The 16,367-nt window shown below is 52.5% G+C and overlaps 1 protein-coding gene across 1 annotated transcript in view; it reads left to right on the top strand.

Moving 5' to 3' along the window:
• The window catches only part of LOC144732565 (sodium/hydrogen exchanger 9-like), a 52,571-nt gene that overhangs the window by 28,320 nt on the left and 7,884 nt on the right, over positions 1-16,367 (top strand). The window contains exons 4-12 of the mRNA XM_078614002.1: positions 3,116-3,192; positions 10,761-10,876; positions 11,606-11,711; positions 12,423-12,566; positions 13,404-13,507; positions 13,937-14,025; positions 14,696-14,809; positions 15,668-15,779; positions 16,203-16,356. Of these exons, the coding sequence (XP_078470128.1) occupies positions 3,116-3,192; positions 10,761-10,876; positions 11,606-11,711; positions 12,423-12,566; positions 13,404-13,507; positions 13,937-14,025; positions 14,696-14,809; positions 15,668-15,779; positions 16,203-16,356 (1,016 nt within the window). The remainder of the gene's footprint in view (positions 1-3,115; positions 3,193-10,760; positions 10,877-11,605; positions 11,712-12,422; positions 12,567-13,403; positions 13,508-13,936; positions 14,026-14,695; positions 14,810-15,667; positions 15,780-16,202; positions 16,357-16,367) is intronic.

Raw genomic sequence — 16,367 nt, 5'->3', positions numbered from 1 at the left:
ACAACAAAAGCAACCATGCTGCCCTGTACAAATTATTCGAAAGCCATTAACAGCTCCTGAAGAAATGCATTCCCAGTGAAACATGCCAATGTTGGGGGCACCGTTGGCCCAACGTTCCACACTGACTTCGTTGTGGTCCTCTTGTCTTGTGTCACCGGCAAAATAAATGTGAGCGCATGTGGTCGAATGACAGCAGCAACAGCAGCAGCAGTGATGCGGAGAGAGACGACTGTACATCGGTTGAATCCTTATTGGGACTCATCATTACACCGCAGTCACAAAAGCTCACTACCGCAAAGTCTACCTGTGGGAAGCAAATATCGTAATTGCCATCGTTATAATCATCATTGTCATCGTAAGAATGAGCGGGCGCATTGGGAATTAATTTAATTGGAAATGTAGCCCTATTATTGTGCAAACTTAGTGAAATATGAGCCTGGTTCGAGTGGCACTGGTGAGGCAGGTTAGGCCTGGTGTGAAATGCTCTGTGCAAGGTGCCGGATTTCAGAAAAACAAACAGCAGCTCCGTCTCACTCGGAATTGTAATTCTGGTCATTTGTAAATTAGTACAGTTTTACATTCGTGCCATAGAAGGGAAATAATAAAATAATGAAAATAAAACATAATAAAATAATTCTCACGACGTTTCGGCCACAACGCAAGCAGCCGTCCTCAGGTGAAGAACAGGTCTGTCGGAAAGACAGCGTCTGAATGAAACACCCCAGGCTTGGAGCGTATATTTAAGCTGGGTTGGAGGGGGAAGAGCGCCTTGACAAAATAATTTGCATATCAAGAGGAATTTAGCATATTTATGGGAAATGCAGATTTTGTTTTATTTTTATAATTTTATTATTTCCCTTCTACGTGACTTTACAGAAAGAACCAAGAAGATGAATCCCTGCAGTCACGAAAGCTTTACATCGAAATTCGTGCCATACTTAGCCTTGCGGGAGCGCAACATTATCTGTACTAGGTTCACAGTAGCGGCCGATAATTGCCTTGTGTAAATGCAACTAAGTGATTTGCGGTGTTTCATTTTTAATATTTGGTGAATTTGCACCGTCACGCCGGTAGACAATAGCCCGTTATTGCCAATGACGTCAGGCGGATCTTTAACATCCACTGTGAAGCAGACGGCGCAAGATTTATGCCACGGTTAATTATACAACCGCGGAATTAACCGGGGTTCAAACCGCGAAGCCTCTGGAACAAGCGGCGAACGCGCTACCGCTGAGCCGTGTCATCGGCCCGGTATCGTCACATGTCTCTCGCGAGCTCGGCAGGGGCTTGAGCCTGGACAGCGATTGGATGGGTGGCCACCATGCACAGAGGTTGTGCCACACTGGGCTATAGAGAGCGGCGCAGCGCGTGCGGCGGTTGACGTCATCGCCTTGGCCAAAGAGGCTTGCTTTTGTGAGCAGTGGGGTTTTTATGGCCAGGTTTCGGATAACCGCTTGGATCAATTCGGCCAGTTTTCCCGAGGGTAAGTCCCCAATAACAACAACAACAGCAACAACGCAGCTTCGTACTAAAATGTCACTCGTATTGGGTCGTCTTTCATGAGCGTTATTGGGAATCCCGCGATCGGAGACCGACAAAGACGGACACAGCCAATGCATCGACGCGTTTTCACTTTTAAGTTTGGTCGTGTTAGGCAAGAGAACGCGGAGGCGGCGGCGGCGGTGGCGATGAGGTCCCATCTGCTTGGGCGCATCCAGCCATCAATGGTTCTGAGAGCAAATAGATGCGCAGGCGAGCTGGCAGTTCTTACAAAGAAAGGGCCAGCAGGGATTTACAGAAGCGTGTGGGGCTTCAGTGACAGAACAAACACGGGCCACGATATCATGTGAGGACAGCGAGCGCCGGGGACAGTGGGAACGCTGAAAGCAAAAGATGGAGACGATTGTGAACCGAGGCATCCGCTGTGCGGCAAAAACGGATTCGCGAGTCGAGGAATTCAACGTTATACGGAAACGATCTATATTCGACATCCAACGGAAGATGAAAAACACAGCATCTGAGTGCATATAACAAAAAGCAAAAGCTGTTTGTGGATGTGCGCGTTCAAAACGGTTGCCTCTGACTGAACCCCTCAGGATACTGCTCGATGTTGTCCGATCTCGGAAGCTAAGTGGGATTGAGCCTGGATAGTGTTGGGATAGATGTCCGCTATGCGCCAACAGCTTATATCAATGGAGAGAGTAAGCGAGTTTGACTTTGACTAACTAGAAAAAAAAAATAAGACATAATAAAATAATTCTCACGACGTTTCGGCCAAAACGCAAGCAGCCGTCCTCAGGTGAAGAACAGGTCTGTCGGAAAGACAGACCTGTTCTTCGGAAAGACAGACCTGTTCTTCGGAAAGACATACCTGTTCTTCGGAAAGACAGACCTGTTCTTCACCTGAGGACGGCTGCTTGCGTTGTGGCCGAAACGTCGTGAGAATTATTTTATTATGTTTTATTATTATTATTGTATTAATTCCCTTCTACGTGACTTTACCGAAAGAACCAAGAAGATGAATCCCTGCAGTCACGAAAGCTTTAAATCGAAATTTGACTGACTACTTTTGTCGTAAAGTTGTCTCGGAGCCAGCCTCGTGGCGTGCCGTGGGGGGGGGGGGGGCTGGATGGGGTTGGACTTGTTCCCGCTGCCGAGTCAGCAACGTGTCCCCAGCAGCGCGTTCGCCGCTTGCCGTGGAGGTTTGCGGTTCAAAGCCGGCAGGCTGCCCTGGTTATCGCTCGCCGCGAGTGTCGACCGCAGTAGTAATGATGATGATAGTAACACTAATAATAATGCAACGCGCCGTCCGCTTCGCTCAGTGAACGTCAGGTGATACCGTGTCACGTCATTCGAAATGAGGAGGCCATCATGTGCCACCATCGTCATCGTTCGAATATGGTAAATTAGAAAAAAATTTCTTGCAAACGACTCAATTGGGATAACACACAAGTAACATTACCTTCCCCCCCCCACTGTGAAAAATTAGCAAGACCATTTCGATGATAGAGTTGAGACTCAGTGAGGCTGTTTTGGGTAAACAAGCGGAGTAATAATAATGACGATGATTGATATATAACAATCATCATCATCACGGTTGTCTTTCTCTTTGCAGCGGCACTTTTTCCGGAACCTGGGTTCAATCCTGACATATGCATTCCTGGGCACCGCGATATCCTGCATCATCATTGGGTAAGAGATTTCCCCCCCCCCCTCCACCTCCACCCCTTCCTCCCCCCACTGCAGACTCTGACCCTTGACCCCGACGACAGCCGCCCCCCCCCCCCTCTTCTTCCTCTCCCATCCTCCCTGCATCGCTCACAGGGGTAGAGTGACCGCTTGTCTGGACCATTCTCACTCAGAGGGCCCTTTGTTGTCCAATAACAAGCCTTGCCGCGTCACTCGCAAGGAATTTGTACGTTCAGCCACAATCACAGCTCACAAAACTGCTCTTTATGTTCAATTCCTTTTTTATTTTGTGAACACGTGCGTGACTTCACCGTTGAAAAATTGATTATTTTTTGAATGCTTTGGGTTTTGGCCCTTTTTTTGGCGAATTCCACTTTTAGAGACGGATACATTTAACAACAACAACAATGTTTGGGTGGAATGGGTTATTTTAATTTTATTTTTAAAGCAGGCAGTTAGAAACACACAAGATAACAAACAAAAATCCATATATAGACAGCCCACTGGTATAATAGGGAGACATGATGGAGAAGAACTCATTTTACTTCAAAGAATCCGCGCATCTCTCACCAATTTCAGTGCACTCCTAAAATCGTTGAACACTCTCCCTCTTAATCAGCTGTCGAGAAGTTATAAATCAGCGGGGTATCTATAAATGGATCCCCCTGTTGCAGAAAACATTCGTGCTCCACACTACTCCAGTGCTATTACGCTGAGGCTCAATCCATATGAAGCCCTTTGTCAATCCACTGCTGGATGAAGGCTTTCCTCACACTGTGCCAGGGAGGGGGTAGCGGGGGGGTGGTTGTTTGACCATACTTCACCACGCCTGTCATGGCGGATTAGCTGGACGCTCATCAAACTCGGGTTCACAACAGAGTGCACTAACCGCTGCACCACCACTCCCCCCTCCCCCACACTTGTTTCCCATTGCTTATCCACAAAAGTTCGGATATAAACTATTAAGAGATTTTTTTTTATTTTACCAGGTAAGGCCGACTGAGTGATTTAGCTCTTTTTCAGAATCGACCTGGCCACGAATGCGAGCTCAACGAAGTGGCTGATTGTGTGAACATTTAAAAAAGCCACATTCTCGAAGCGCGTGTTGATTATAAATGTGGAGGAAAAAACCCGGAGGAGCCGGAGAAAAATCCACGCGACCACGGGGAGAGAGAGAGACATACAAACTCCAAATATACAGCAGCAGGCGTCAGGGTCGGGATCGAACCCACTACATATTGTTGTCCTTCCCCACACCTCCGATTAGCGCGGTTGGCCACGTATGGTGCGAAAAAAGTTCAAAATACATACATACTACCTCCTGCAAACCAGGCGAGGGAGTAAACATCTTGCCACCGTGGCGGCCCCAAGCTATCACTCGCCGCTGACGTGAACCATGGATGGGACTCGGGTCGCCGGCCTCACGAACGCTGCTCGCTGTACCACCGCTCGCGCCTCACCGAATCCCTGCGAGTGACGTGACCGATCTGCTGGATGCCTAGAGACTGTGTGGCGTGGGGCGGTGATTTGGAAAGGTGACACGCGGTGGGCTTGGAATCAATTATACATCAGCCGTGTCGGGTGCCGCGGTGGCGAGGCAGCCGCGGTGCGGAAGGCTGAAAAGTCGTCGCGTGGCCCGGAGTTGCGGGGCGATTCCCCGCGCGCTCCAACTTCCGCACCACCCCCGCTCGCTTCAGTTGCGTCTCGACGACCCAATACCGCCGGAAGAAACGTTTAGAAGTTTACTGAAGCAAAAGCATTTTTTTCTATTTTCGGTCGATGGCTTTAGGCGCCACGGTGGTGAGATGTTAACGACCCCGCCTAGTATGCAGGAGCTCGTGGGTTCAACCCCGACCGTGACGCCTGTTGTACATTTGGAGTTTGCGCGTCTCTCTCCGCGTGGCCGCGTGGCTTTTTGAGTCCACGAAGTGAACGGCGCTCTGTCTCGGAGGTTATCGAACGGATTTTGAAAATGGAGGCGTAAATATGCGGCGCTTTCGTTAACGCCACTAAATGACCGCACACACACAAGGAGATTGACTCAACTGTTGCGGTGCTGCAATCAGCTTAAATGTGCATTTTTTTCAAATCCCAAAACCGTATCGCTGTTTTCGGGGCAAGTAAAAGCTGTTCATCTTTAAACGTGTAAATAAAGAATAAAAATCGAGCTCTCCTTCATGCAGTGAGACCCCTGGACGTGGAGACACACGAAGGAGACCGAATGTTCCGCATCAAACCCCTCGCTCTTGAGAGAGACAGAGTTCACTTCCCTGCTCGGGGTTCAAACCCAAACCACCATCCCTCCCTCCCCCCCCCACGGCAGGGGGTCGGCAACCCGCGGCTCCGGGCCTGCGGAGCGCCTCTTTGAGGGCTGCTTCGCGATGTTTGTTTATGAAGGAACCGCCAGCGTCCCGTGATGCACCACGTGCATTGCGGCGCTTGAGATATCGAGGTTTAATTTTTTTTTACCGAATTCCAAAAAAAAGTCTCCTCTTTTATATTGGTTGGCGACCCCCCTGTCCTACAGGGATGATTACCGCTTCTGAAGGCCAGGAAACTGGTATTTGTTCCCAGTGGAGCCTTATTTAGGAAGGGGTCGCCATTCCCAAGCTTTACCCCACCACTCGTGACCTGCTTGTAGACTCGTTTTTGTTTCAAACGCCGCGCCAAGAGGTGGAATCGGGCTGGCTATCTCTGGATTGCAAGTCCAGTGCGCTACCCATTAAACCACCATGGCAGCTGCCTTCGATAATTCTCAGTTAAATACTGGAGAACGTTTCCTTCACTGCTCTAAGTTATCTTCCATTTTAACAACACTACCCAAAAGGTCGATAAAGCAAAGTACCGCTTTGTGGGAATGACAGCAGCGGTTTGTCCCACGGAGAGACTCAAGGTGTGTGTTGCGTAGGAGGCACGCTACGAATGATAATACATCTAATAATTTTCGAACTTGACCTCGCAGTAGGAACGTGGAATTTCCACCGCTGGCTCGCAGCCGTCGACACGATGCCGAGTGCCATTCAGCAGCCCGACAGCGCAAGTGGGACTTTGATGATTTAATATTTATTTTTTATTGAACACTGCTGCCGGAAATTTTGTTCCAAACGGAAGAGCTCGTGCCACCCACGCACATGAACTTGCCCGAGGCGTCGCTCGCCACGTCGTCGTTACTACTTTCGGAGAATTTTTCCGTCGCTCGTGTGCGCTCGCCCACGTTGGCTCCCCACCCCCAAGGGCGTTTTTTTTTTACGTCGCCACTGTGGTAGCGGCTCCTTCACGAAAAGGGAAGCGAAAGAGGAGATGGAGAGGGCCTGAGGGCCATTGGCGTGTTCACCCTGTGCAGGAACAGCAACGCCCATCTTCACTTTCATTTCAGTGCCTCTTTCACCGGTGATGCAATGGTAAGCACGCCGTGCCGTAAACTCGGCAACCTCGGTTCGACTCCCAGCAACGGCGAACATCAGTGGCGAGTGATATCTGTTTCCGATATAGCCAGATCTCCGAAGCTAAGCAGGTTTTAAGCCTGGATAGTGCTTGGATGAGCGACCTTAATGCCTATTCTAGACTACTTCGAGCCTACATTATCACACCATGGCTCCATCCCTCCACGATCCATCAACCCAGCCACCAAGTCCCTGGATTTACACCCACGTCTTTTTCATGAATGCAACAACCACCGACAATGACATTGTATTTCGACTGAAAGCTTTCGTGACTGCAGGGATTCATCTTCTTGGTTCTTTCGGTAAAGTCACGTAGAATGGAAATAATAAAATAATAAAAATAAAACATAATAAAATAATTCTCACGACGTTTCGGCCACAACACAAGCAGCCGTCCTCAGGTGAAGAACAGGTCTGTCGATAAGACATTTCCATTCCTCATGACTTTACCGAAAGAACCAAGAAAATGACATTGTATCGACTAATATTGCAGACGTTGAATAATCTTGAATGTAGGAAACACGACAGTTTACAGCACCTTGTCAATCCACTGCTGGGTGAAGGCCTCCCCTACGCCGCGTCAGTCACGGAGGTCGTATGACCTTACTTCCCCACGCTGGTCAGTGCGGGTTAGTGCAGTGTAGAAAGGGGGTGACGTCAGCCGTGGCCGCATATCGAACTCAGGTCGCCTGGTTCGTAGTGCAGCGCGGCTGACCACTGTGCCATTGCCCCATGACACTGGAAGTGGATTTAGTGTCTCCGACTAGCACGATTGGCTACGTACGGCGCGAAAGAAGTCCGTACGTACGTACAAAGCATAAGCAAGCGACAAAGCGCGCCCAAAAATAGCCACGGCCAAAAAAACATTTTTCCCGTGGTCGCGTTTCACAATTTCTTGATTATTTTTTCGCGTGCGTTCTCCGTCGCTGTTGTAAATGATGGGAAGCAGATTCTTTATTTTCTTGGCTCCCATTTTGCGTGAGCAAAACAGCGCCGCCCGTTCGAGGTGCGGCCGCGAAGTGAAACAACGCAGCAACGCCGTGCAAGGCGACAATACGCAGAAACCCGTTGGCAGGAGGAGCCAGTCGCCCAGCTTTTAGGAATCGCTCGGTTCCAAGAATACTCTTGAAATGTTCGACGAGGTTATAACGATTGAATCCATCAAAACGGAGCCTCCCCACCCCTCCCCCCCCCCACATCACTTTCGGGAAATTGCCACGGATTGATCTTTGACGCGTTTTACCCTTCAAATTATTGACGCGCGGCGATGGAGCGCGCGTGAAATGCTTGGGCGATCGCGGCGTCGGGCACGCGGCCGCCACCGCCGCCGCCACTTAGGTCTGAAAGCAAACATGGGCAGATCTCCCTGCTGCTGCTGCTGCGTCCCATGAGTCCATCGTCATCCGATTGGATTTCGAGACCGATATCATCAAGCGGCATTTGTGTAAGCGAGCAAACCCTGCACCGGTTTCAACCTTCCAGGTCTCATCAGCAGAGTCAGGCTTCTTCTTGGTTCTTTCGGTAAAGTCACGTAGAAGGGAAATAATTATTATAATAAAATTATTTTATTATGTTTTATTTTTATTATTTTAATATTCCCCTTCTATTATTAATTATTTTATTATTTCCCTTCTAAAATTATTTAATTGCGTTTTATTTTTATTATTTTATTATTTCCCTTCTACGTGACTTTACCGAAAGAACCAATAAGATGAATCCCTGCAGTCACGAAAGCTTTAAATCGAGAGTCAGGCTTTGTTAAATCATAATTTAGATGGATACGGCGCCCTTGAGCAATGGACCGCAGAGCGCCATGCGTGTAAAGGAGGACAGCAAGTGAGACGTGACCGGGGAGAGGAAGACGAACGAGGCGACATGAAGAGCCAGAGAGAGAGAGAGAGAGTGATGGACGTTGTAAACAGCTGGTGGGGTCTTCGGCGGCGACTTAGAGGTCTCCAATGGACTGCGAGCCCCTGACCTCATAGGGCAGGGAATTCCAGAGCCGAGGCGTCGTGCGGACACAAGTCTGGTGGGCACCCCGGGGTCGGAGCCGGGTAGCGCGCGGCGGGTGGATGGATCTCAGCGAATCTCGGTGGAGGGAGTGCGTGGCCGGATCAGCTCGTGGACGTGTGGTTGACGAGCGAGCCCGTTTCGAGCCTAGAGCACCGGTAGGAGAATCTTGAACTCGGCGGGGGTTTGAACCGGGAGTCGACGCAGGGAGACCGCGAGCACCGGCGTGAGAGACGGTGCGATTGAAGGCCCTGGCGGGTGCGTTTTGGACGGGCCGCAGGCTACTCGGGAGATCAATTTAGGGCTCTTGAAAGTAAGGCGTCGCAACGGTCAATAGTCAGATGCCATGACCGGAAGTTATCGGCAAGAGCGCTCCATGTAAACGATGGGGCCCCGTCCGATGCACAAAGCAGTGCCGTGTAAAATTCCACATACGTCCGTAGATTCGTCATCATTATCATCAGCAGCATCATCATCAGCCGTGGTCAATCCACTGCTGGACGGAAGCCTCCCCCAAGCTCGCGTCACCTCTCGCGATCCTGCAATGAGATCGTGCACCCAGCACCTGCACCCGGAACCGGTTTCATCGCTCCATCTCCCCGGCGGATGTCCTCTTTGAGACGCATTACCCATCCTTGGCTGTCGCTCCATTCGTGTTTTTTTTGTTGGATGTCGTCCATCGCCCTTTCGAGCAATGACGCGTCTCTTCCCACGCCCCGCTTTCTTTCCTTAATTAGTCGGGGGGTGATGTCACTTGCCTGTGCGTGTGTGCGTCTTCTCTCATCCCATGTGTTCATCTTTCTGCCAACTCTGTCTGTAATTCGTAGAATGCGTTTCTCCCTGCCTCTCCGTTGCACGCTTTTCAATTTTCGTTCCGGATTCGACGCGAGTGACCGTCGCGCTTCTGAGCCATGCGTCATAGCAGGCGGTGGCAGGCACCGGTAAAAAAAAAATTGCATTTCTTCTTTAGATAAAAGTTTAAGAAATAAAGACAACGTTTGCTCTTTCATTGACGTGGCATCTTATTTTATAATATAACTGTGAATACAAATTAGTTTGTTTAAGGAAGGCATTTGTGATTATTGGAGGGTTTGTCTGTTACTCGATAGCTACTATTCTTGTAACTATTCATATGCCGATAAAAAAAAAATTTAGGAAGCATAAAAAACACATTTGGGTAAAATGTAGACTCCATCTCTTACTCTCTTTATGGCCTCTCCATGCAATATTATGTATATGCTATGAAGAACGGCCATTGTCCACTTCACACATTACTACTATAATGAGCCAAGAATGTCTTGTTTGTGTGTACCGCGCGTGACGTCACTCCACATGCCGCACCTCCCCCCTAATTAATATTCATGAGCGGGTGGATTTTTACACTCACGCAGAAGAAGGTCGAGCGGAAATAAAAAAATTCTTACGCAAATTTGCTTTAAGTTTCACGTTTCTTTATTGAAAGTAAATCTAATAAGTAATTCTACGCAGCAACAAAGTGCATTTGGTGTCTTTATTTATTTCTTCAGCACTTGAGACAAAAGGTTAGTCTAATTTAAGGTTCTTCATTATGGTAAAATAGACATTTTTACGTGTGATCGATTTTCTATTTATTTCAACCCCAGCGACCGAAAGCAGAAGAGAATAAATTATCAGACCAGTGAATTTGAACAAATTGAAGGTCAGTTATATACAGAAATCCACGTGACCACGGGGAGAACATGCAAACTTCAAATATACAGGCGTCAGGGTCGGGATTGAAGCCATGACCTCCTGTATACCAGGCACAGTAGTTGACATCTCACCACCGTGGTGTCCCGATGCTAGTGACCCGGTGCTTTCAAAGGCAAGGTAGGTGGGTCACGTCAGCATTTGTCTTTACTCTCCAACCCCACAAGGCTACGAGGTGGTCAGGATATGGCCCCACAGCAGTTTCTTTCCGTCCCCAAATCACAGCTCGTTGATGTTTTGAGACAATTTTGTCAGAAAGTTCGCATTAAACCAGGGTTTCCTCTGGCTGGGAGCAAGCGATGTGTACGTGACCCCTACATGACCCCCGTGTGACCCCTACGTGACCCCCTTGTGACCCCCGCATGCCGCCCCTCTGTGTCACTCGTCCAGGCTCATCGTCTACGGCTTCACGCAGATCCTCGTCGCCATGGGGCAGCAACGCAGCAGCGGATTCTACTTCAACGACTGCCTCTTCTTCGGCGCCATCGTGTCCGCCACTGACCCAGGTGGCGCCGCCAACCATCGCCCGCGACCTGAGCACAGGGCCTGACCCCATTCCCTCTCACCCTGCGCCTAACGCAAGCGCTAACTCGCTCTCTCGAAACCGTAACCCCGGCACTCCCTATGACCCTAACGCAAGACCTGACCCTGACCCAAGTCCAAACCTTCGTTCTCTCCCAAACCCTGACCCGAACACAACGCCCTGGCCCCCGCTCCCTGCTCTCAAGTCCTTCCTTCAGCGTGCTGCTGGCGGTAGGGAGGGAGTGCCTCTCTCTGGGTGAGTGTCGCCCCGTGTCTCTCTGGTGCCACCTGGTGTCGTCACGTGGGGTCGCCACGTGGTGTCGCCACAGCGGCAACGTTGGAAGTCTGGTGCGGATGACCGCGTGTGTGCGTGCTTGTGGGGAGCGGTGGTGTAGTGGTTAGCGCTACGCTGCGCTACGAACCCGGCGGCCCGTGTTCGTTTTCCGCTCACGGCCACCACCGGTGACGAATATCTGAACCGGTCCTGGGCCCTCCCCTAGGTCGACTCGGCCTCAAATGAGTGCCCGGTGCGGTGTGTAAAACATCGCCACTCGGTAGACACAGGCGACCGTGCGATCGTTCCGGCCACCCCACCCCTTTGCACGCCGTGCCGGACTTCACAAGGTGCCACTCGCTAACATCGCTTGCCACCAGCGGTCTGTTAAGGCCACGTGGGTTGATCTTTGTCTCTGTGTGCCATACGCCCCTGGCAGTGACCGTCCTGGCGATCTTCCAGGACCTGCGGGTGGACGTGGATCTGTACGCGCTGCTCTTCGGAGAGAGCGTCCTCAACGATGCCGTCGCCATCGTGCTTGCATCGTGAGCCTCCACACACGCACACGCAAAGACAAATATACCCCGTGTAGTCCACATACGGAGGCCAACAAGGCACACGGAGGTCGGTGCGGACAGCGTTTGCTTGCGTTCAACCAATGCCGCTGGAATCGTGGACTCCTGGGAGGCCAGAAGGCCGATGGGACACGCGGAGGGCCACATATGGGAAGGAGGTGAATCGTTTGCTTATTCATTCTCCACACCGGCGCTCGCGATCATTTCATGTTCGACGTTAACTCGCCACCCTGCCGAGTTAACACAGTGGCGAGATGTGAATTACCTTGCCTGGTACGCAGGAGGTCGTGGGTTCGATACTGACCCTGACGCCTGCTGTATATTTGGAGTTTGCACGTTCTCCCCGTGGTCATGTGGATTTTTATCTGGGGTCCTCCGGTCCCCCCCCCCCCCCACGTTTAGAATCAACGTCACGCATTTAGAGTATTCGGCCGATTTAAAGTTCCACGTGACGATGAGCCCACTTCGTTGAGCTCTCATTCGTGATGGCCAGGTCGCTTCTGAAAAAGGGGCTGCATAGCTGAGTGCGGCCTTATCTGGTGAAACCACAAATTATTTAGAAAACATTTTTGGGTTACTTTTATTGAGTTGGATAGTTCAACGGGCAACCTCACAGCTGGCGGTGTCACCTGAAGTGCTGTGATGACCAGTCACCCCCCGCTCCCCGCGCCCCCCACACAGCTCCATCGCGCTGTACAGCCCCGCGTCGGGGAACCCGCACTCGTTTGACGCCAGGGCCTTCTTCAGCGCCGTCGGCCACTTCGTGGGCGTCTTCAGCGGCTCATTCGCCATGGGGGCCTCCACCGCCGTGCTCACCGCCCTCATATCCTCGTGCGCGCACGTCTTGGTGCGGGCGGCGCTATTGTCGCGCGGTGCTCATCGTTCAGCCCCTATCGCCGCTCCGAGAAGTCTGCAAGGCGCAGGGTGGGTGGTCCCGTTCACCGCCGAATCTCGGGACGTCACGATCCATGGGCAGATGGCCCCGTAGGTGTCCACTGCACATTTTTGTCATTTGTTTTCCACTTTCCTCTCTTGTCTTGTCGTGCCAATGTGCTCAAGTAGTGCCACATGTCGTCGTCAAGCCGTTTCCTGTCAGGTCCTCCTCTCTTTCTCGTTCCTTACATTTTTCCGAACAACAACACACTGTAAATGTTCCTGTTGTTGTCCATCCCACGTGTGTCCAAATAGTGCCATTATCCTTCTCATCACTGCCTGCAGCATCAGTTTGTCTTCTTCTATGTGCAACCTGTTTCTTGCTTCTGCGTTGATCACTCTTTGGGTCAAGTTGAGATGCAGTATCCTTCTGTAGCAATACATTTCAAATACTGACCAAAAGCGGTTAGCGTTGTTTTTAAAGACATTGTACTCACCGCAGAGAACCGTAGCGACACGACCGCACTCTATGACAGCTGGCGCCAAACTGTGCCACACGCCCTCCCGCATGGCCTTGTGGGAGCTTCGGTACGTCTTCCGACCTGAAGACGTTGTTCTTCCGATCCCGTTCCGACGACGTACACAAATGGGGAAGGGTTAATCGGCAGTGACGCCAGGCCATGAGCAACTCGACGAGGTGGCGGTAACATCCTTAACCGCGCGACCTCCGACCTCGGCCGCTGCCCCCCCACCCCCCCATCGCCCCTCCGCCCCCCGCGCATCTCACATCACCAAGTTCACGAAGCTGCGGGAGTTTGTGCTGCTTGAGACGGCGCTGTTCTTCCTGCTGTCGTGGAGCACTTTCCTGCTGGCCGAGGCCTGCGGGATGACAGGTGAGCGACCCGCACTGCACCGCCGATCAACATCAATCATCATCATCATCATCGTTTGAACGCGCACAGCTTTAGCGACAGATTACTCGCCATAATATTGGTCGCGAAAGCGCTCCTGTGGCCGTCTGGAACGCTCTTGCTTCCTATATTAGGAATACACTGTGGAGCTGTGCACTTTTAAATCGAGATTGAAAACTCACTTCTTTTAGAACTGCTTCTTGTGTTTAATTGTCCTTCCCCCCGCACCTCCGATTACCACGATTGGCTACGTACGGTGCGAAAGAAGTTCAACATACATACATAGAAAATGGAGTGTTTTTTTGGGTTAGATTGCTTCAATCTAAATGTGCCGTAAACCCACCTCCCCACGACGCAACCGATTAGTAAGAGGCCTCCGTTGTGATCGTGGTGGTGGTGGCGGTGGTGCAGGGATCGTGGCGGTGCTGTTCTGCGGGATCGTGCAGGCGCACTACACCTACAACAACCTGTCGGAGGAGTCGCGGCTCAGGACCAAGCAGGTGCGGCACGGGGACACTGGGGAGAGAGGGGGGGCATGGGGGGGGCATGGGGGGGGGCATGGGCGGGGCATGGGGGGGGCATGGGGGGGGCATCGGGGGGCATGGGGGGGCATGGGGGGGCATGGGGGGGGCATGGGGGGGGCATGGGGGGGCATGGGGGGGCATGGGGGGGGGCATGGGGGGGGGCATGGGGGGGGGCATGGGGGGGCATGGGGGGGGGCATGGGGGGGGCATGGGGGGGGCGAGGGGGGGGGCATGGGGGGGGCATGGGGGGGGCATGGGGGGGGGCATGGGGGGGCATGGGGGGGAGCATGGCGGTGGGGCATGGGGGGGCATGGGGAGGGGGGGGCGGGGGGGAGAGGGGGCATCGTGGCAAACGAGATGAGAGGGGAGAGGTGGGCAGGGCGAGCTCACGGAGGGTTTTGAAGACCGCCAGTGCGATCTTGAAATCGGTCCGGGGGGGGGGGGGCGGGGGGGGGGGGATTTCATTTGGAGCCGGTGGAAGGATCGGAGCCGTTGGGGGGCGACGTGACCACGGGCGCGGGCCGAGGAGTCTCGAGCAATGGAGCGTGAAGGTCGCGGCGCAAGGGTCGGGAGGCGTGGGTCCGCGCTTCACGGGGCCCAGCTCGCGTGTCGTCGTTTCTCCTTCCCCCTCCTCCGGCACGTGCAGTTCTTCGAGTTGCTCAACTTCTTGGCGGAGAGCTTCATCTTCTCGTACATGGGCCTGGCGATGTTCACGTACCAGCACCACGTCTTCAACCCGATCTTCATCGCCGGCGCCTTCGTATCCTCCGCCAAGCACCGTTCCGTTGTTGTTTTTTATTTTATTTTCCTTCCTGCCGCGTGAAAATGTTTCGTAGCCAGAGGGCCCCCCACCCTGTCCCGTAGGGTCGCACGGTGAATCGAGGCGACCGCCTCGTGCCACGTGCTTTGGTGTGGGGGGGGGGGGGGCTTCCCTACTTCAACGTCACGGTGTCAGATGCTACACTTCCGGTTTAGTTTGAAGGCGGTCGTGGCACAGGTGACCAGGGCGCTCAGGGCTCAGAGACACGGAGCCGCTGGCATCCTCAGGGGGTTTGAAATCCGCGTTTCTGCTACACTTCCAAAGTCATGAAACCAGGTGCTCAGATGTAATGGGTTGATGATCTCAGCCTGGTCAGCAATGATGGCGTTACAAAGTCGGTTTGATTCTGTCTAAATTGAAATTCTGAGAAGAAAAAATGTTGATGCCCGTGAAAATTGTCTGCCAGCAGGGGCTGATGATTGCCCATGTAAACTCCAATTGACTCATTTACGGTGTCATTTTCTTTTATTTGGGCAAGGTTGAAACATCACGCAACACTCATTTCGAATATGAGTGAAGCAGACAGCGTAGTACTAATGATCTCGTTCTTTGCAAACTGCAGTATTAACCAGGGCGGCCCGCCGGATTCTAACCACGAACCTCTGCGACAAGGGGCGGTGCCACCCCCCCCCCCCCCGCCAACGACCACCCCTCCCCGGTCTCGAATGGACGTTGATTAAATCTTTGATCATGAATGTGATCGCAAAGTTTTTTATCCTTGACCCAGGGCGCTCTCCTCTTCGTCCTCGACCGCACCGACCCCTCCCTCCTCCCCCCTTCCCTCTTGCCCCCCTACAGCTGGGCATCTTCATCGGCCGAGCGTGCAACATATACCCGCTCTCCTTCCTGCTGAACCTCGGCCGTCGCCACCGCATCGGCTGGAATCTACAGCACATGATGATGTTCTCAGGTGTTGCGGGGGTCGGCTTCGTGCTCCGTCGTTCACCGGGGGGCGGCGGTGAGGGTGGGCGGGGTGCGTGCGGTGACAGGGCCTGGGTGGGAGGGTCGCGCTCCTCCACCCAGGAAAGTGATCGTCGAGTCTCAGGGAGTTTTTACAGTCGGCGGGGAGAGCCGGGCGGGGGGTGGCGGGGGCTAGGCCAAGATGCCGAACCTCCGATTAGCGCGGTTGGCCACGTACGGGGCAAAAGCAGTTCCACATACATACGTACAACATTCATGTACATACTAACAACACGTGGTACAACCCCAACAACGCACGTCCGGAGGGCTGTACCACACGCCTCGGTGTTACCGCAGTTTGCTGTTGTTTACCTCGTCGTTGTCGTCGTCGTTTACATTGTTGTTGTTGTTGTTGTCGACGTGCCACCCTCAGGCCTGCGTGGGGCCATCGCGTTCGCTCTGGCCATCAGGAACACGTCCCTGCCCGCCCAGCAGACCATGCTCACCACCACGCTCTTCATCGTCTTCTTCACCGTCTGGTTCTTCGGCGGAGGCACCACTCAGATGCTCACGTGGCTCAACATACGGTGAGGGAGGG

Source organism: Lampetra planeri, chromosome 43 (assembly GCF_965212315.1).
Source record: "Lampetra planeri chromosome 43, kcLamPlan1.2.h2, whole genome shotgun sequence".
Taxonomy (NCBI): Eukaryota; Metazoa; Chordata; class Hyperoartia; order Petromyzontiformes; family Petromyzontidae; genus Lampetra; species Lampetra planeri.
Note: the sequence above shows the minus strand (reverse complement) of the source record. Positions and strands in the feature narration are given on the sequence as shown.